The sequence below is a fragment of the Saimiri boliviensis genome, chromosome 2 (genome assembly GCF_048565385.1).
Source record: "Saimiri boliviensis isolate mSaiBol1 chromosome 2, mSaiBol1.pri, whole genome shotgun sequence".
Lineage (NCBI taxonomy): Eukaryota > Metazoa > Chordata > Mammalia > Primates > Cebidae > Saimiri > Saimiri boliviensis.
Window position 1 is genome coordinate 28228467 of NC_133450.1, and position 21017 is coordinate 28249483.

The window sequence follows — 21017 nt, forward strand, 5'->3', positions numbered from 1 at the left end:
CGGTTAAGTCACTTACCTTCTCTGAGCCTCGGTTAAATCATCTGTAAAATGGGAGGAATTGTGACTATTTTGTGCCGTTGTGAGAAGGGAATGAGACTATGTCTGTGTGTCACAAAATAAGTCTTCAACAAACGGTGGCTGCCAGTAAACTCTCCCTGGGCCTCTGATTCTCCCTCTGCGAACTGGGAACAAGTGCTGCTCCCCGGCAGGGCTGCTGTGAAGGTGAAATGAGACAGTGTAGGAAGCAAGTACAGCATTCGCTCCTTACTGAAGGCCCCACGAGGCCAAGACTTCGGTCTGTTGATCATCCTCTAGTGAGTTCTCAGGGCCTGACACGCACGTGACAGGCTCTCAGAAAACATCTGTGGAGTGAGTGAACACGCTGACTGCTCTCAAAATGGTAACTGCAGGTGGCTTAATATCTCTGAGCCTTAGCTTCCTCATCTGTGAAGCGGGAGGGCCGTTGTGAAAATGCAAAGGGCCTGCAGCAGAGGCTCCAAACGGTCTCGGACCCCGAGCGTGCCTTGCTCCCCTTCCCCAGGCAGACACCACGCAAGGCAGCTGTGTATGTAAGAGCAATGTTTACTGAGCGATACAGGACTGAGTACTATGAAGGGTTTACAAGGATGGAAATGCACCCCGCCCCCGCCCCGGCCACCCCCGACACCCAGAGACTACAGTACTTAGGAGTTACACACAACGGCCGTAACTGGTGGCTATCTGTTCATAACAAACAAACCATAGCATATTTATACTGTATCACATCGAGTGATTATAGAAATCCATATATATATTGCTTGTATAAAATCTTTTCTTGTAAAAAATATTTAAAAAAAAAAAAAAAAAAAAAAAGGAAAGTATAAAAAACATGTGCAGTTGAAAGCCCTGCCAGGACAGCCAGTCTGTAAACATTCGGTGAGTATGTGCTTTGGAAGGGCGCCCGCGCCTCAGTGCCCACAGCAAACTCCAGCAGGGCTGGCGAGGGTGCGCCCGGCTGCCGCCTCCTGGGCAGGGCCGCGCTGGACCGAGGTGGGTGGGGGCATCAGGGCCCCGCAGCATGCCCCTCTCCAGCTTCGCATCAGGGTGAGGGGCAGGGCCGGGGGCATGTGGGTTGCAGTTTCATTCGGAGTTCCATCCTCAGCCGCATTTTGGTGGCAACTCATGGCTTTTCCTGGCTGTTGGGAGGTTCCTCGGGTGGGTGCCCTGGTGAAGAGGCTGAAGAAGGGCCCAGGGTTGCCTTGTTGGGCATCTCCCTGGCCTCGGTGCCTCTGTCCTGCCACCTTCAAGTGGGGCCCCAGGCAGGACCACCCTACCCTAGGGTCAACTTTGGTCTCAGTGAGTTTCCTCAGCCCGCTTTTCCCCCTGGGTGGCTGATCTGAGTTTCACAAAAAAGCTCGGCTGATGTTGGCTGTGCCGAATCTCATTGCACAGTTTTTCATGCACCAAAGGAAGGGCTCTCTGGGCGCCCCCTCCTCCTCGCTCTTCGTCACTTTTCCTCCTCCTCCTCTTCCTCCTCCTCCACCTCCTCCCAGCCCATGGTCACTTCTTCTCGAGCTGCTCGAGCAGCGGGTTGCCTTCTGACTCGGGAGTCTTGACGCTGTCGGTCCGGACGATGCAGGTGGGGCGGTGCCGGTTCAGCATCAGGATGAGCTGCTGCCGCTCCTGCTTCAGCTCCTCGATCTGAGTCTTCAGCTCTGCGTTCATGAGTTCCAGCCGCTCCGATTCCTGTAGGCAAACACAGAAGCACGCTGTCAGTTTCACCGGGACCGACTCTCGGGGGATGCTCTGCCTGGGCACTCCGGACTGGCACTGGCCTTTCTGCCTGCCACGTTCCTGTAAGAGGAAGCACAGACCCTGCTACGGAGCCCCTGGCTAACTGACTTTCTGCAGACAGTGCCCGCCACACTGGTGACACTGGCCTGCCTCACAGTGGGATGAGTCCAGGTTATATTCTGGGGCTAGCCAGGCTCATGTCCCATCTGTCTCCCCTCCCTCAGTCCACCCCAGCTTCAGTGATGTTGCTGTTGCTCCAGTATGCCAAATACTCTGCTGCCTCAGGGCCTTTGCACAAGAAAGAAAGGGTGGGCAAAGAAAGGGGGCCAGGTGGACCTAGAGCAGGTCTGTGGAGCTAGCATGGGGTGGGGGACCCATGGGAGGACACAGATGGCAGTGTAGCGGCAATGTGCTTTGATGTGTGCAGACACATGCGAGAGATACCTTGGCCTGTGGGATCCGTGAGTGCAGTGTGGTCACGTCATTCCTCCTAAAACATGTGCTTCCTAGCTATTAGTCTGTAATTACTTAAATAGCCTCTTCCTTATCCCTGTGATCTGGAGGCTTTGCCCACGGAGAGGTCATCCTGCTGGATCCCAAATGAGATTTCCAACAGACCTCAAGTGAGATTTCCAGGGAACTTCCGGCTCAGCGGGAGAGGTTCCGGGGAAGGAAGAAATGTTGGCGATTTGATGCAGGAGGGGGTGAGGGTTACATGTCCATAGTGTAGATGGGAGATATGAAGTCAAGGATTGGAGGGTCGAACAGGAAAGCAGGCAGCACCTGAATAATTTTTCTTGAATTATGTCTAAAAACTTAGAGCTGACATTTATTCGAGGGCCAGCAAAGTTTCAGACCAGTGGTTCTCAACTAGGAGTGATTTTTGCCTCCTGGGAGACATTTGGCAATGTCTGCAGACATTTTTGATTGTCTCAACTCAGGGGGAGCCGTGCTACCAGCATCTGGCAGGTAAACACCCTTCAACACACAGGCCAGCCCCATAACTATTTAGTCCAAAATGTCGATAGTGCAGAGATTGAGCAACCTGCATCAGTCAAATAGCACGCAGTGGTTGCAACTGCGTGTGTGACACCGGAGGGCCTGTGACCAGAGGGCCTGTGGGCCCATACGCTGCCATCCTCCTGGCAGGGCACAGGTGGAGCGGCCTCCCCAGGGGGTCCCAGGAGCCCTCGGTGGGCCCAATGCCTTCCCTCCAGGGGTAGCATCTTCCTCCCACAGCTGGTCTGACCAAAATGCTCCTGTGCTGATCTCCAAGGCGGCAGCATGAGCGCCTGGGAGCTCAGAACTGCTGAGACGGGCAGAGCCTCGTGACCAGATGCTGTGAGAAAACAGCCTCACTCAAGGGAAACCAAAATGCTGGGGGAAAGTATTAGAAATCAGCTCTGGTGGTTTTTGGTTCCACAGGCTGGGACGTGATTAGGAAGTTGGCCCGGTCCTCTGCCCTGAGAATTCCAGGAGAGGCGCATCTCGGAGCGCCAGGAGGGACCCCGCATGAAACCCTGTGAGCACGCAGGCTGGGGCAGTTAGGTGCCAGTGCCAGCCCCCTGCCCACTGGTCACTCTCTGGTGACATTGGGAACGTCTCACAAACCCTCTGAACATCACGGTCTCCCCAGTCCTAGGGCTTAGCTCCATCTTCAAACTCTCCTGAGCCCCTGCCTCAAGGCGTGTCGGGAATCCACCCATCCGTGAGTGTTTGCTGAGGCCCTGCTGTGTACAGTGAATGCCCTGGGAATGCAAGGACTATGAGTCCTCACGTGGCTCTTACGGCGTTTCCACTGTAAGGAGAAGATGGAATGCATGCGGCAAGGCAGAGCTTAGTGTGTGGCCATTAGCCCCCCAGGGTCCAGAAGATTGCAGAGAGGGGCTTAAAGAGCAGGTCTCTCCTGGGGCGTGAAAGATGGGTTGACTCTGGCTGGGTTGAGAAGGGGAAGGAGGGGCTTTCGGGTAGGGAAACCTGTGTGAACAGGGACCCAGACATGGGAAAGCTTAGGATGAGTTTAGAAGGTGAAACAATTCCACCGTCACCATAGCTCACTTCAGGACAGAGTAGGGTATAAAGCTGCAAAGGTGGGTTTATAGCCAGCCTGTAGCTCTGGAAAGCTTACGGGTTGAGAATCTGAGTCTAGAAATAAGTTTCTTTTCTTTCTTTCTTTCTTTTTTTTTTTTTAAGATGGGGTTTGACCATGATGGCCAGGCTGGTCTTGAACTCCTGACCTCAGGTGATCCACCTACCTTGGTCTCCCAAAGTGTTAGGATTACAGGCGTGAGCCACCGTGCCCAGCCAGAAATAAGTTTCTTAACTTCTCTGAGTCTCAGTTATCCCCTCTGTAGACAGGGGAGGATCGTGAGGATTAGATGGACTCACAGGGAAAAGCACTTTGTAAACCAAACAGTTAGAGAGGCCTACGGAATTTCGCCTGTAACACATGAGCAAGAGAATAGCATAAAGAGGGGAGAGAAGGAGCAGGAAAACGTCTCAAAGAAAAATCAGCAGATCTTGGTGACTGCCTGGATTTGGAGCAGGAAGGAGATAGGGCAGAGAGCTGACTATGAACCCGACGGAGGGTCTGAGGACCGGAGCCTGGGAGGGGAGCTGTTCTGGAAAGTGGTGGAAAGGAAAAGGAAGAAGTTTGTTTTGGGTACAGTGAGTGTGAAGTTAAAACTGGACATGCAAGGGGAAGCATCTGACAGGCAGAATTCAATAGCACTGCACACACATATCCGCCTCTGAGAAATTACCACGTGTCAAACCAACTATGTGGGAACATCTGTATCACACAAAAAGATCCATGCAGTGTAGGGCAACTTGCTTTACTCATGCAGTTATCGTGCAAAGAACATAATATTCTGTGGCTTTTAAATGTTAGGGTACATCATGGACTATCCCGAAATCTGATTGTCTGACTGTCAGAATGTAGCTGCCTTTTTTTTTTTTTTTTTTTTTTTTTGAGACAGAGTCTCACTTTGTCACCCAAGCTGGAGTGTAGTGGCACGATCTTGGCTCACTGCAACCTCTGCCTCCCAGGTTCAAGCAATTCTCGTGTCTCAGCCTCCCAAGTAGCTAGAATTACAGCCATGTGCCACCACGCCTGGCTAATTTTTGTTTATTTAGTAGAGACGGGGTTTCACCACGTTGGCCAGGCTGGTCTTGAACTCCTGTCCTCAAGCGATCTGCCTGCTTCAGCCTTCCAAAGTGCTGAGATTACAGTCATGAGCCCCCGTGCCCAGCCAGCATGTAACTAACTGCTTCTTAGTTTTACTGCCTTCCATACTCAAAGTGTTACTGGTTGGCTCTACACATTTATTTATTGTGTAAGTATAAGTTGAGTTCAGAAGAATCTTTTTTTAAAAACCATAATTGTAGAAGTGGTTTGTGACTTTGTAACGGCAATTACCTAATTTGTTTTTCTAATTAATGAAGGAACTGAGCTAGGATCTTTCTCACATTAATTATGAAGCATATACCTCTGGCTGCATTTTTGTTTATTGTTTTGCCTTCTGTTGGATATTTATTGCCCTAGAGAAAACGAAACTATTTGTTGTTTTAGAATAAAATTAGTGCAAGTCAAGTTCTGCCTCCTACACTGTGGTTGGCAAAGGCAGTAGCAAGAATACAAGGTGAGGGGCTGGGTGTCCTGGCTTTTAATCCTAGCTGTGTGACCTTGGCCACGTCACTTCTCTCTGGGCCTCAATTTCTTCCCAGAAAATATGATAGGCACAGGGGACTTTAACATTAAGATTGTTTTAATTGGCTGGACATGGTGGCTCAAGACTGTAATCCTAGCACTTTGGAAGGCTGACGTGGGAGGATCACTTGTGTCCAGGAGTTCAAGACTAGCCTAGGCAACACAGGGAGTCCCTGTCCCTACAAAAAATAAAAAATTAGCCAGGCATGGTGGCATGCCTGTAGTCCCAGCTACTCAGGAGGCTGAGGTGGGAGGATCACTTGAGCCTGGGAGTACAAGGCTGCAGTGAGCTATGATTGCGCTACCGCACTCCAGCCTGTGTGACAAAGTAAGATTCTGTTTCAAAAACAACAAAAGATCGTCTGAGTCTATATTTTTAAAAACCCATTCTAAGGCACATAAAATGGAATTCTACTAACTTTTTGTAAGAGCTGGGAAGCAGCCTGATATGGCCCTTTGAGCCTGAAAGACCTGTCTGGATTAAAACTTGCTAGCTATGCTTCCATTAACAAGTTTCCGATTTTCTCTTAAGTCTGGGCAACCTGAATACTGTTTGGGGTACAGAGGAAGCCCCGGGTTCTAGTCCTAATTCAGCCACTGTGTGACCGTGAACTTCATCAATGGATGGGACTGCCTTTCCTCCTCCCAGAGCCACTGTGACCATCAAGGAGAGAGTGGCCATGAAGACCAGAGGGCACCACAGGACTGTGAGATAGCATTATTGCTACCAATCTCTAGAGAACTTTTAGGACAGCAGCGTGACAGGAGCTGTCAGCTTTATACAAGGCAGAAGCCTCAGGGCCACTGCTCCTGACTGCAGACAAAGGAGGTGCTGAGGTAGCCCCAGGGCCTGCAGGGTGTGGGCCTGACCCCTCCCAAGGCCGGCTCCTTCCCCGGGTTCAGGAACTCGGCTAGTCTAGGCAGGCAAATTCCTAGATGCAGTAAGAATCTTCCAGGTGTGGATCTGGGTGTCCAGGGGTCAAGGGTGGGATGGTGGCTTTTTACCTATAATATATATACAGTTTTCTCTCAGTAGCCTTGGGCGATTGGTCCCAGGACTCCCTGAGGATACCAAAATCTGAGGATGCTCCAGTTCCTTATATAAAAGGCCCGTTATTTGGAGATCACCAATACACTTCTCCCATATACTTCAAATCGTTTTCTAGGTTATTTATAACGACGAATACAATGTAAATATTATGTAAATTGCTGTTATGCTACACTCTTTGGGGAATGATAAGGAAAAAAGCCTGCATGTGTTCAGTACGGATGCTCCTTTTTCTGAATATTTTTCATCTGCTGTTGGTCGAATCACAGATGCAGAACCCTCGGCTATGAAAGGCCACCTGCAGGTATATGTCCCAATTGTATATATCCCCTTACTTAATAAATAATTAATATTTATTTATTTATTTTTATTATTTTTTTTTTTTTGAGATGGAGTTTCACTCTTTTTACCCAGGCTGGAGTGCAATGGCGCGATCTCGGCTCACCGCAACCTCCGCCTCCTGGGTTCAGGCAATTCTCCTGCCTCAGCCTCCTGAGTAGCTGGGATTACAGGCACGCGCCACCATGCCCAGCTAATTTTTTGTATTTTTAGTAGAGACGGGGTTTCACCATGTTGACCAGGTTGGTCTCGATCTCTCGACCTCGTGATCCACCCACCTCGGCCTCCCAAAGTGCTGGGATTACAGGCTTGAGCCACCGCGCCCGGCCAATAATTAATATTTATTAACAATGAATATAGGTATCTCTGAGCCTTGTAAATAGTTTACCTATTGAAAAAAAATACAAGAGGAATCCCCCGGGTCTGCAGGCACTGACTGTCAACACAGCCGCCTACACTCATGCCCTAAACTTCACACCCATCCTCTGCTTCCAAGGCTGGGGAGGAGCCGAAGAACACAGGGGTGAGGGGAGGACCGGGCTTGGGCCCCGACAATGCTGTCTAAATCTCCCCCGAGACCCCAAGGCTGCATGCTTCCCTTTTACTGGAACAATATGATACTTCCAAAAACTGATCCTTCTACCCCAATCTGTGCCCCCTGCTGCAGCCAGAGGGGTCTTTTGAAGGCATGCCTCCCCTCCTACAACCCTTCAGTGGCTCTCCATGACCGTACAATTCATCATCCTAAGGCAGCACTTGTGAGAGTGAAATATGGGGCTACTAATCCTGAGGCCAGGACAACAGGCACAGACTGGGCATGCCTCAGGCAACCCAGCATCTAGCATCACCCTATTATGAGGGATTAGGGCCCTGCCTGCCTCTCCACCCACCCCCACCCCCCACCATGTGGTACTCTAAACTCCAGCCGGTATCCTTTTCAATGCCTTAAACACATCTGCAAACAGCACCTCTTGCCTTTGTTTGAGCCCTTCCATTCCTGGTAACCCCCTATGGCCTTCATCTCACTCCTCTCGCTCCTCTTTTATGTCCGAATGGAAGCAGCATTTCCTTAGCCCAGACCAGGATAGGGCCCCTGCCGTGCGTTCTCACAGCTCACCGGACTTGTCCACTCAGCATGGCCCTGTTTCTCGCTTCCTGCCTGCCATCCCACTGCCAACACCCCCACCTGCCCTCGGTGCCGCAGGCACTCACTAAACACCTACTAAACGGACGGGCAGATCGGCAAAGGATGAATTAATCCAAACCCACCACTCACTGGCAGTGTGACCTTGGCCAAGTAACTTGACCCCTCCGAGCTACAGGTCAGTCTCTAAAATCGGGATACATGATAGTATCTCACTGGACTGTTACAAGGATTCAATAAAACACGAGAAATGCCTGGCACACAGTGGGTGCTCAGCAAGTATTCCTGGAATGTGAAGGGCAGTGAGCGCCATTCATCGGGCACCTACTCTTTGTGGCACTCATGTGTCACTAACATGCTGTCCCCTTGGGCCTATCTCGCCTGGTAACTGGCCAACAAGCTCCTGGAGGCAGGGATCTCACACGAAGCTTCTCCAGTCCCTGCAGTTTCTCATCCAGCTCTGCTCACAGCAGGCACTCAGTGCTAGAAATGAGGTATGCGACACTCCATCCATCTCAAAGGCCCATGTCTTAGAAAATTCCTGAAGATTTCCAGCCAGTGTTATAGCACCATCTCTTCCAAGAAGCTCCCAGATCCAGGAAGCTAACCCCCATCTATGATAACCATTCCCTGCCCTGGAGGTAGATATGCGGCCCCCCATGCTGTCTACACTCAACTACAGAATAGCTCTCTGCTTGCTGCAAGCGTGAGATCCATAGACTCTCCAGTGTCCAAGAACACTCGGCTAGTCTAGGCTAGTCCTAGCCTTGTCTCTCCAGCTCCCACAGGAGGACTGTACCTGCTCCTTCCTATGTGCCCCCAGTGTACCCAGCACAGAGATGCACATTTAGTACATGCTTAAAAATACCTGTTGAATCAATTAATGAACAAGAGAGCAAACAAATGAATGAATGAATTAAAGCCAATATAACAGAGATGTGGGCAAGTTACTTAGGCCCGCTCTTCCTTAGTTTCCTCATCTGCAGAAAGAGAATAATGCAGGGACCCACTTCATATGGTTATTATCCCAATAAAACGAGATAACGTACATACAGCATTTAGCACAGCACCCAACTTTACAAATAGTGGCAACTGTTGTTAATTACTGTGTACTTTTAGAATAGGACCTGCCCCATTATGTTATTATTGTGCAGCAATGAACCAATAATCAGGGGTGAAAAGATAAGAGTCTACTGGCCTGGACCGATTAGCTTTCTGGTCGCGTTCCCTCACTGCCAGCCACCGTTTCTGAGACGCGGGGAAGCTCTAAGAGGCAGGGCACAGGGGAGAAAGACAACAAACATCCTGCTTGGCACATTCCAAATGAAAGGGCAGGTAGGGCCAGGAGGAAGAGCAACCCCTGGCTGACCTCTGCACGCAGAGCTGACCCCTGATTCCCAGAGGCAGCAGCAAAGAGCTTGGAGGCCACCTTCGGTGTGGCTGGGGGGCTGGCCAGATGGCATGCAGGGCTGGATAAGCCACCTGCAGCTAAGGGAAGGAGCTTTTCCCTGTGTAGATGTAGCCAGGCCAGAGGCTGTGTCCGCGGCCCACATGCAGGATGTTACCACCTAGCTTCATTGGCACCCACCCTAGACGACTTTGGTAGCCACGAGGGACCCAAAATAGACAGTGGCAGTCCTGGGCCATCCGGATCAATCAGCAACCAAGGGTCTAGCTTCAGTGGAGGGAAACTCGGCGCCTCCTTCTTTCTTGGGGTTCCAAGGGTTGTGTGGGCAGGAACTGCTGAAGGCTGCCCGTGGCTATCTTGGTTCAGAGGTGGGAAGGACACAGGAGGTGGGAAAGAGCAGAGGGGCCAACGCTGCTTTGGCAGCTGCTAGCAGATGTTCACTGACTACAGAGACATCTGACCGCCTCTCCTGGCCCAGAGTACACAAGCTCACTCCGAGGAACGAGGAACGGCAGGCCTCCCCACCCGCCCAGCCGGCTCACCCGCTGCAGGAACTCCGTGCGCTCCTTCTTCTTGTTCCGGCATCGTGCTGCTGCGACTTTGTTCTTCTCCCGGCGCCTTTTCCTTCGCTCCTCTTCCTCATCTAGCTGTGAGGGCACAGAGCCACTGATTAGACATTGAGACAGGCCTGGAGTACGGCTTCTCTCCTGACACACAGACAGAGGGACGATTTGGCCTTGCTAACCCACGTCTCGGCAGTGAACAAGGGAACGCTTCTGCCAGCCCACTGGCTGCAGAATTAGAAACATCTCCCAGCCAATCCGAGGATCCCGTCAGAACATCCCAGGAGGAGTCAGCAGCCCAAAAGGGCAGGAATTCTGCTACGGTTTCCCAAACTTCAAGTGTTAGTGTTAGAAACTTAATCCCCAACACAACAGTGTTGAGAGGTGGCACCTGTAACAGGTGGTGAGTAACAATATTAATGAATGGATTAACGTTGTTATAAGAAAAAGGGGTCTGTTGCAGAAGGAAATTTGGCCCTTTCTTGCTCTCTTGTGCTCGCTTCCTTTGCCACCTTCTGCCCTAGGCTTATGCAGCAAGAAGGGCCTTCACAAGACACCAGCACCCTGACAACGGACTTCGCAACTTCCAGAACTGCGAGAAATACATGTATTTTCTTTACAAACTACCAAGTTGGCATTCTATAGCAACACAAAATGAACTAAGACAGATATCTGGGTTCAGATGTCCTGAGAGAGAAGCAAGCCCGGAGAGGCAGGAGGCCCCTCGCTTCTGCCCCCAGGCACCCTCAGCTCTCCCACAGGTGGGCCTCCTGGGGGAAGAATACGCAAAGGCAGAGAAAAGGGTTAGAGCCAGATGAGGAGCGCAGGAGGCCGGGAGCCTGGCAAGTCTACTCACACAGAAGTGGCACCCAATGGGCGGTGACGGCCTTTTCTTTTGCCCAGCCCAAGCCCTCTGGGTACAATTTTCCAGGCTAGTGGCTCCCAGGCACTTCCTTTAAAAATGCCTTGGGCATGAACACAGCTGCCGCATTCCACTCCCGCCCCTTTCGACCTCCTTGACTATCTTTGCCCTCCCCTCTAACCCTCTGTTGAGATTTAAGATCTTCCCTGCTGCTCCATACCCACCATTCCTTTCTTGCTCCTTCCAAATGCTGGGATCCATTTCCTCTTGTCACTAACAGTCTCCCCAGCCTCCTCATCGGCTTTAATCCTTTCCCCCAGGATGCCCACCTGTGGGAGAGTGGAAGGATGCTGGGGCACAAGCGAGGGGCCTCCGGAGTCTCCGGGCTTGCTTCTCCCTCCTGACATGTTAAGAAATTCACCATTCACGTAATAGGACCCCTCAAAAGGAGAGAAGGAGACTCAAGACCCACTAGCACAGACACTGAATCAAAGTTGCTGATGCTATTGCTCCATGAGTAATAACAACAAGGGTGCCATTTGTTACCTCCTTTGCTAAATGCTTTAAATACATGTCATTTAATCCTCACCATCAAAGTCTTATGAGGGAGTTACTATCACTGTCCCATTTTACAGCTGGTGAAACTGAGGCGCAATAGTTCAATGTGCCCAAGGCCATACAACTAGAAAATAGGAGAGTCAGGATTCAAACTCAGATTGCTCTGGTTTCAAGCATCCTGCTCCTGGCCACTGGCCCTTGAAGCCCCAGTCCATCAGGAGCACTTTGATGTGCTACCTCTTGCTGTCTGTTACCTACCAGGAAAATCTGAAGGACATCCAGGACCAGCTGGGCTGGGGACAGCCCAGAGTCAGAGGCCATTAGAGAAGCCATTGGATTGCCCTGGGCTTGCCAACTCTCTCACTTCTCCAGCCAGGGGGGAGGGTGCGGGGGGTGACTCTTGCAGCCCAAGGCCTGGAACAAGGTCTCAGCCCAAAGGGCTATAGTCCAGGAAAAAAAAAACAGCCTCTTTCTGAACACTCCCAGCATGCTCTGGGAGCTCAGGACAGAGGGCCCGGGCCCGAGACCAGCACCACGGCCGTCAGCACAGGCCTTGGCAGGGCAGTCCCCTTTCTGATTCCCCACTACCTCTGAGCTTCTCCCTGCCCCATTCCCACCCCACCTGGGAGTCAGCTGCGGAGCTGCCTCATCAACACCGCCACACCCAAGCACCTCCCAGTCCCTTGGCCTCCTTTGAAACTGAACCAGAAGTGACAGCTCCTCTGGCTGACCTGCATCTGGGAAAATAGAAACCTGGCCGAAATTGATTCCGCCCAGCCTTAACCTCACCCCCAACAAGGCCAAGGTAACCGTGACGACAGGCAGAGGGAAGGAACAGGAGGAAGTGGCTGGCCATGCAATCTCCCCTCGGCCAGGAGGGTTTGCCCACAAACTGTCAAGGTGATCTGTGCAGCCTGGGCACTGCCAGGCCTTGTGTCCTTCCCTGAGCAACCAACCTCTGTCCTCCAAGGCTTTACTCCCTACCCTCACCCCGCACAGGGTTTTATTCCACAGAAAGTCAGAAGCAGGCGGCAGAGAGAGCTTCAGCAGCAAATGCAAAGAGACTCAGAGCTGGAAGAAAGTTTAAGAGATCAACTGGGCCAGGCTGAGGCCCAGATCAGGGGCCGCTCCTCCTCCCCTCTCCAGCCACATTCACCCCCTCCTGCATCACCTTCTACTCCAAATGTCTCACCCTTCTCCAAGCCAGCCATGCCCTCTCAGATATCCTTCCTTTTCCACTTGGTAAACTCTTACTCAACCTCAAGAGTAAACGTCACCTCCTCCAGGAAAGGTCCTTTGACTCCCTGGATAGAATCAGCTGCTTTTATCTAAAAACAGAACTACCATTCAACCCAGCAATCTTATGCCTAAGTATATACCCAAAGGAATATAAATCGTTGTACTATAAAGACACATGCATGCGTATATTCATTGCAGCTTTATTCACGATAGCAAAGACATGGAATCAATCTGAATGCTCGATGACAGACTGGATGAAGAAAATGTGGTACATATACACCACGGAATACCATGCAGCCATAAAAAGGAATGGGATCGTGTCCTTTGAAGGAACAGGAGCTCAGGTTATTATCCTTAGCAAACTAACACAGGAACAGAAAACCAAATACCGCACTGCTAAGTGGGAGCTAAATGATGAGAACACATGGATATAAAGAGGGGAAGAACACACAGTGGGGCCTACTTGAGGGTGGAGGGTGAGAGAGAGATCAGGAAAAACAACTATTGGGTACTAGGCTTAGAATCTGGGTGATGAAATAATCAGTACAACAAACCTCTGTGACACGAATTTACCTATATAACAAATCTGCACATGTACCCCTAAACCTAAAATAAAAGTTAAAATGAAACAGAATCCGCTGCTTTTTTGGTGCTGCTACAGCACCACAGGAGTCTCCATCGCATCCTACCACAGGCCTCGGTTTCCGTACGTGCCTGTTTTCCCTGCTAGCCTGGAGGACGAGACCTGAGCATTCCCAGCACCTGGTACAGCACATGGCACTCAGGAGGGGCTCAACAAATGCCACTCGGATGAAGGAATGAAGGAATGAATGAATGAATGAATGAAAGTAAGGATTCCAGAGAGAGATGCTACAGGCTTGGGTTCTTTCATTACAAAGTGACTCACGGCCCGTGTTTACACATGGCCTTTTCCCCAGAGCTCACGGGAACTTTCTCTGCCGGGATGGCCGCTTCTCTCTATTTGCAGTAGACCAGCAAAACTTGGAGACTGGGGCCTGCCTTCCCCAGAAGCACACTGGCTGAAGGCAGAGTCTAGATTTGGGGGCACAGGCCCCTGATAGCAATGGCAAGTCTGCTTGAATCCTAAGCAGGCCCATAAAAAATTTAGGGTGTGTGCTGAGGCTTAGAGCCCCCAGTTCCAGCCTCCAAGCCCATCCCCAGGCCTTTCCTGTACCCATGCCCCCCACCTTGGCTGATATCTCCCAATGAGACAAGATGTGACCCCGAAGCCCCATCTTCACACCTTCCCCATTAAAACGGCTGCACTGCCCCTAAATCATCCGGCTGCGATTTAAGAGTTGCCCAGAGATGTAGACAACAGCTGTTGAGGCCCTATCAGAAACAGGATAGGCATTCGGCAGAGCTCCTCTGCCCTCATGCCCACAGCTAATGCGGGCAGCACCATCTACACCCCCAGGCGGGGACCACTTGGAGACTCTCCCCAGCCCTCATTGGGGCTCTTTTATCCCCAGAGTCAGGGCTGCTGCCTCCTCCTTCCTGGTACTTCTTGAATTCTCTGAAGCATTTGGCCATGAGTGGGTGAAAGATGGCAGAGAGTGTTTGCAGCACACACGGCTCTGACATCTGAAACCGGAACCCCGAACTGGTTGAGATGATTTGTTTCTGCAGATACAGCTGGAAGAACCAGGATGGTTGAGGAGGAGGCAGGTTGATGCTCACTACATTTAAAGAACCATGAGATGCAGGCTGGAGGTGGGAACGGAGCATGCTTTTCCTTGTTCTCAAGCTTAGTGTCGGCTCTGTTTTCCTGCAGTTTCCCAGGGAGGCCCAAGGGCAAGGCCGTCCGGGTCCTGGCAGTGAGGGGTGCTGCTGCGGCCGCACTTCACATTGGATGGAGAGACCTGGGGACTCAGGACCAAGAAGGCCCTCGTGCAAGCAGCCCCTCCTCACTCAGACCGCTCCTCAGACAGCCTGTTCTCAAGCCCCTGCCACAACTGACTGGACAAGGCATGAACGGCTGTCCCGAGCTGTACTCACTCTCCTGGAATTTTCGGTTGCACTGGGAGATGCTGAGTGCTGGACTAAGGGGTCCTGGAGAGCCAAGCAACCAACTTCAGCCATGGGACTGGGGAGGCAGGAAGATTGGGCTGTGAAGTTTAAAGTGAACAGAGATCACAGACCACATGACAAGAGAGAAACAACCACTCAGCTCTAAGAGAGAGTCCGAGAGACAAAGAAACGGGCCAAGAGAGGGAAAGCAGACGGGGAGAAAAGCCGGGCCTGGAGCAGGGAAGGCAGGCAAGGTGCCCAAGGCACATGTTTAAGCAAGTGCAGGGTCAGCACCAGAGAGGGGGCATCTCCCTAAATAGCCCAGCCCCGTGCACTTCACCCAGGCTAGCTCACCCCACCAGGCCCTGAGACAGAGCGCTCCTGACAAACAGGCAGAGACAGACAGACACAGAGACAGTGGGACAGAGAAACACACAGAACACGGAGATGAAGAAGGGGAGACAGAGACAGAGAGAGACAGCACCACAGGGAGAGAAACACACAGAGATGTGGATGGAAGCCAACGGCACAGGCAGAGGAACAGGCAGTAGACAGACAGAAGACACACAGAGAAAGACGCTGTCTTGGTCCTCTTGATTCTACCCTGGCGAGGCCTGACTATGCTCCTTATCACTGGGACTATGCATCTGTCCTGAAAATTCTTCCTTTGGCTTGAAGGGAGAAGGTTTCTGCCACGTGCCACTGAAAGATGCCTGGCACACCGAGCTTCTGCCCTTGGAAGTCAGGTGATGCCAGGGGCTAATGGAGGAGCCGAAGATGGTCCCCAGTGATCCAGAGGAGAAATCCTACCCAGGAGCAATGCTCCTAAAACCGCTGAGAAAGCAGCAGAGCCTGGATGCAGAAGGGCCCTTAAGCAGCAGCCAATCAAAGAGGGGACTATCTCTGCCTTTGATACCGACCGAGGGGACCACCCTCAATACCGACCAAGGGTGGTCCCCTCAGTTGGTATGAAAGGCAGAGGTAGTCCCATCGGTCAGTATCAAAGCTCCTGGACTAGGGGGTCCCAGCAGGAAACAGGTGTTTATTTTTTAATTAATTTATTTATTTTTGAGACGGAGTCTCGCTCTGTTTGTTGCTAGGTTGGAGTGCCATGGCGCAATCTTGGCTCACTGTAATCTCTGCCTCCCAGGTTCAAGAGATTCTCCTCCCTCAGCCTCCCGAGTAGTTGGGTGCTTACCACCACACCCAGCTAATTTTTGTTTTGTTTTTTGTTTTTTTTTTTTTGAGATGGAGTTCCGCTCTTGTTACCCAGGCTGGAGTGCAATGGCGCGATCTCGGCTCACCGCAACCTCCGCCTCCTGGGTTCAGGCAATTCTCCTGCCTCAGCCTCCTGAGTAGCTGGGATTACAGGCACGCGCCACCATGCCCAGCTAATTTTTTGTATTTTTAGTAGAGACGGGGTTTCACCATGTTGACCAGGATGGTCTCGATCTCTCGACCTCGTGATCCACCCGCCTCGGCCTCCCAAAGTGCTGGGATTACAGGCTTGAGCCACCGCGCCCGGCTGTATTTTTAGTAGAAACGGGGTCTCACCATCTTAGCCTCAATCTCCTGACCTTGTGATCCGTCTGCCTCAGCCTCCCAAAGTGCTGGGATTACAGGCATGAGCCACCGTGCCCAGCCACAGGTGATTATTTAAAGGACATTAATGAGGGAACTATTTAGAGTGGTGGGTGGAGCTTAGGGAACCCGGGACCAGCAACAGTGGAGTCACTAAGACCTCTGGCTTAAAGGGGTTAGGATCAAGGGTGATGACTGAAACCCAGAGAGAGCTGTCACTTAGCCATGGGAGATGGTCACCAGACAGGAGCTGTGCTCTTTGGTAGAGGAACACAGCCACTGCCCAACAGATGCCCAGCAGGGAGGGATCAGGGGAATGAATATCCCAAATTCTTTTTCAAGGCTGGTGCCTCCTAATGGCCAAGTTCAACCAGAAGCCAGCGTGGAAGGACTTTCTGGGTAATGCAATCCATCGAGATGGGCCACTGGGCCACAGAGCAGGGTAGGACGAGAATGGATCTGACAGGCAAACAAGACTATCCCTTGTATGCACCTATCTCTGTGATGCACCTATCTCTGTGATTCACTCCCTCCTGGCCCCGGTCAGGGCCTGCAGGCAGGAGTCAATGACAGCAACAGTTGAGAGATCCCCACTGCGAGTACTTCCTGGATATCTGCCCGGAGTCAGGCACTGTGGAGTGGGGTTGGCTGACAGCACAATCAGCCTCACCTGAGTGCCTGCTAGAAATGCAGAGACTCGAAGGCTGCCTGGACCTACTGGATCAGGGTCTGCATGCAGTGCGTATGCACGCAGATTTGTATGCCTAGAGAAGTTTGCCCTGGAGCCAATTAAGGACTCACACAGTCTATTCAGCAGGTTGTAATAATTCCACCTGCAAAACACATCCCTAATGTGTCCACCACATTCTCCATCCCTGCTGCCTCCAGCCTGCTCCAAGCCCTCATCACCTCTGCCCTGGACGACTGCAGTATCTCCTAAGGGCTCTCCCTGGCTAAAACCCAGTCAGTCAGCTCCTCTGCTTGCAACCCTACAACAGCTTCCGTCACATGTGGCCCACAGAACTGAGAATACCTGGCTCCTCCTGCCTCTCTAACCTCCCACTACATGGCTCTCCTCTATCCCTCAACTCCAACAACGGGGCCTCCTCCCTCTCCCTCACAATGACAAGCTCTTCCCTGTCCCCCGGTTTGCACTTGCTGTTCCTTCTGTGACTTTTTTTTTTTTTTTTTTTTTTGTATTTTTAGTAGAAACAGTGTTTCACTATGTTGACCAGGATGGTCTCGATCTCTTGACCTCGTGATCCACCCGCCTCGGCCTCCCAAAGTGCTGGGATTACAGGCTTGAGCCACCGCGCCCGGCCCCTTCTGTGACTTTTTGACGTCTTTGCTGACTACCTCAAACTAAAACCAAGCCCCGTCCTGTTACCATCTCCCTGTGTATTTCCAAGGTGCGTTCCCTAACAGTATTGACCTTTTCCCACGCACGTTTGCCTGCCCACTGTCAGTTTCCCATGAGAACCTTAGTTAATCAACTCATAGTTAAACTATATAAATATGTCAGTCTATCACCTCCACCCCTATCACCCAGCCACCAGAGCTGAGGATGGCTGAGAATGAGTGTTTATTACCTAAATTAACTACGTTTAATTCGCTGTCTCAGTAAGTCACCCAGCACAGCTCTATCAGCTTCCCCACTTTTGCGGACGAGGAAATTAAGAATATCAAAGCTGCAGAGACGCTCAGTGACAGCTCAGGATTCCAATCGAGGTCTTTGGGCCGCAGGGCCCCCGAGCACGTCCTGCTCTTCAAGGGGGAGGTGGTCTATGTGTGATCATTGCCCTTAGAGTTAGAAGTTGTTAACATGTTTTTAAAAAAACGCTATTGCACAATTTACATGAAGGTGTAACATTCAAGCTCCACGGTTTAAAGGAGGGCATCTCACCAGCTCCTCTCAGGCCTAACCCTCACCCATTCCTGTGTTTCTCAGGCCCTGTCTGCAGGCGGCACAGCGTTTCTGCAGTGGCAAACAGCAGCCCAGATGTGATTCTGAATTCTAACTTTTCTTAAGCATTTTCGGAAATATAGATTGCAGGACCCACAAAGACACAGAATGGGAAAGAGAAACAACATTCCCAATCCAAAGCACTGAAAATACAGAAACTCTCACATGGACAAAGCAATAAAGGAAGTGACAAGCGAAAACAGAGAAAAAAGAAAAACCAGGCCGGGTGCGGTGGCTCAAGCCTGTAATCCCAGCACTTTGGGAGGCCGAGGCGGGTGGATCACAAGGTCGAGAGATCGAGACCAACCTGGTCAACATGGTGAAACCCCGTCTCTACTAAAAATACAAAAAATTAGCTGGGCATGGTGGCGCGTGCCTATAATCCCAACTACTCAGGAGGCTGAGGCAGGAGAATTGCCTGAACCCAGGAGGCGGAGGTTGCGGTGAGCCGAGATCGTGCCATTGCACTCCAGCCTGGGCAACAAGAGCGAAACTCCGTCTCAAAAAAAAAAAAAAAAAAAAAAAAAGAAAAGAAAAACCAAAAAGCCCTAGCACTAACCGGAGCAGCACAGGTCTGAAGGGCTCCATCTCATCCTAAGAACCTGTTGCCTGGGCAGAGAGAACCAGGCTCATCTGAGACTTGTGGCATCAGAGTTGACAGTGTGAGCTCTGGTTGGTGGGGTTGGGGGCTGGTCTTTAAGACTTGGGTTCCCCCAGAAGCTCTGCTGTAGACTAGCTGTGTGCTCCTGGGCAAGTTACTTGGCCTCTCTGAGCCTCCATTTCTCACTTGTACAGGAAGGTACTGAGCCCTGCAGCACACAGTAGTGATGAGGACCGAGTTCCAGCCCAGAGCCGGGAACACAGGAAGAGTTCCGTGATGCCAGCTTCCCTGCCTTCCATCCCAGGCAAGGCGGAGGCGGTGCTATTGCAGCCACAGCAAGCTTGGCCTGCCTCCGGGTCGAATGCAGCACAAAAAGGAGACCTGCGGAGATGTGGGAAGCAGGGTGGGCCAGGGGCGCTCAGAGCATGCTGAGTTGTCAGTGAGCAGGCCTGGAGTAACAGCTCTGCAGCCTCCAAATCTAGCCTCGGGCCTCGCACAGCCGGCCAGGCCCAGCAGGGCCCCCCCTGCATGGAGGAGCCACATTTCAATACCAGGGACCCATGAGCACCCTGGGAAGTAAACACCCAAATACCAAACATACCAGACATTCCCCCACATAAACAGGGCTCAGGGAGCCAGGGGCTGCGGTCCCGCCCCACTCCCCCACCCCCCATCAACAAAGTAGGGTAGTTCAGGGACAGAGACCCACAGCCTCCTCTGCCTCCTCCTACCCCAGGAGGGAGGAATGAGGAAACCCCAGGGGCCCTCAGCCAACACCCTTGCTGACCCCCCTGCAGCCAGCAGGGGCCAGGCCCTCCCAGCATGCCCCATGGGGCTGAGCTGCTGGAAACTCTCTGCCCTCCTGTCTCCTGCCAGGCCTTCTTACTCAATGGCCAAAGGTCTGGGCCTCAGCTGTGAAATACTGGGCTGTTTCAGTGAACAGCAGGCAGGGCTTTAGGAGAAAATTCAAGATAAATGATCAGTCTGAGGCTGGGGTTGCAAACTCACATCACCTCCAGGGGTCAAGCAAGTAACTCACCATCAGTGAGGGAGGAGGGCTGGACGGGGCAATGCCCACCCCTCCTGCCACAGGAGGGGACACCCCAACTAGCCCCAGTGGGATGCAGGCTCAAGTGCTGCTAATTCTTCCAAGTTTTCAAGAAAATATAAATTTTTAAAGTAAAATCTCCTAATTTTGAATGTCAGCAACGAATTCCATTTTGAAAGGAATACTGCATAAGCCAAACAAAACACATCTGTGGGCAGCGCTGGCCCACGGCTGCTGACTGATGACCTCTGGCAAGCAGCCACCCTAGAGGGCTTGTCCTCAGAAGCCTGGGCTCTGGTCACCACAGTGCCCTACTCTGTGACCCTGAGTCAATCAGGTCACCTCTCACGTCCTGGGGCTCATCTTTAATGAACGCAAGTAGCTCCCACTTCTCACTAACCTTCAAACACATCTGCAAGTTGGGTCTTAGGGGCCTCATTTTATAAGTGAGAAAACTGAGGTTCAGCGAGGTTGCCTGAGGCCGCCAAGCTGGGAAAAGATAGGGATGGACTCCACTCCATCAGGCCACCTTCCACACGGTGGGCTGGGCTAAAATCTCCGCAAGGTCCTTTCCACCTCTGACTTCCCTGGGCTTTTATTCATCCAGACTTCAAGGGCATCATGGGCCTGCCTGAGGGGAGAAGGGGTTAAGGGTGCCCTCTAACTCCTTTTAAGCAGTTTCTTGGCTGAGCACAGTGGTGTGTACCGGCAGCCCAGGATGTTGAGACCACAGTGAGCCACGATCGTGTCACTGCACTCCAGCCCGAGAAACAGAGTGAGACTGTCTCGAAAAAAAGAAAAAAGAAGTTTCTGCTTTTACAGACTCTTAGTGCCAGGGGCTCTTGGAAGCACCAAGGCCAATCCCTAGATTTTACAGATGAGGAAACTGAGTCCCAAAGAAGAAAACGGCTTGCTCCAAAGCCGACCCTTGCGGACAGGGACTGGGTCTTTGCAGACCAGCCCAGAGGACACGGCGCAGTCTGTCCTCCTGGGACACTGCCTGACTGGGCATCATCTCTCTTTCCTGAATTTTCCATGCCCTGTACCTGCCCGTCCTCTGACCTTGCCTTTCCAGTCTTCAGTCTCCTGCCTCTTCCCATCCCTTCCGGGCTGTTTTCCAGCTCCCATCCGTGGCCTGCTACTCTTCCTC

The 21017-nt window shown here is 51.7% G+C and overlaps 1 protein-coding gene across 7 annotated transcripts in view; it reads right to left on the reverse strand.

The window, feature by feature from the left end:
- Positions 1–564: 564 nt before the first annotated feature.
- Positions 565–21017, reverse strand: part of JDP2 (Jun dimerization protein 2) — a 45718-nt gene continuing 25265 nt past the window's right edge. For 6 of the 7 annotated variants that reach the window (XM_074392963.1, XM_039469223.2, XM_039469222.2 and 3 more), the window contains 2 exons: positions 9964–10068; positions 565–1725 (listed from right to left, as the gene is read on the reverse strand). In XM_074392963.1, the coding sequence (XP_074249064.1) occupies positions 1540–1725; positions 9964–10068 (291 nt within the window). In that variant the 3' untranslated portion in view covers positions 565–1539. Of the gene's footprint in view, positions 1726–9211; positions 9280–9963; positions 10069–21017 lie in introns of all 7 variants that reach the window. The other variant, XM_039469224.2, reaches the window with a different exon arrangement.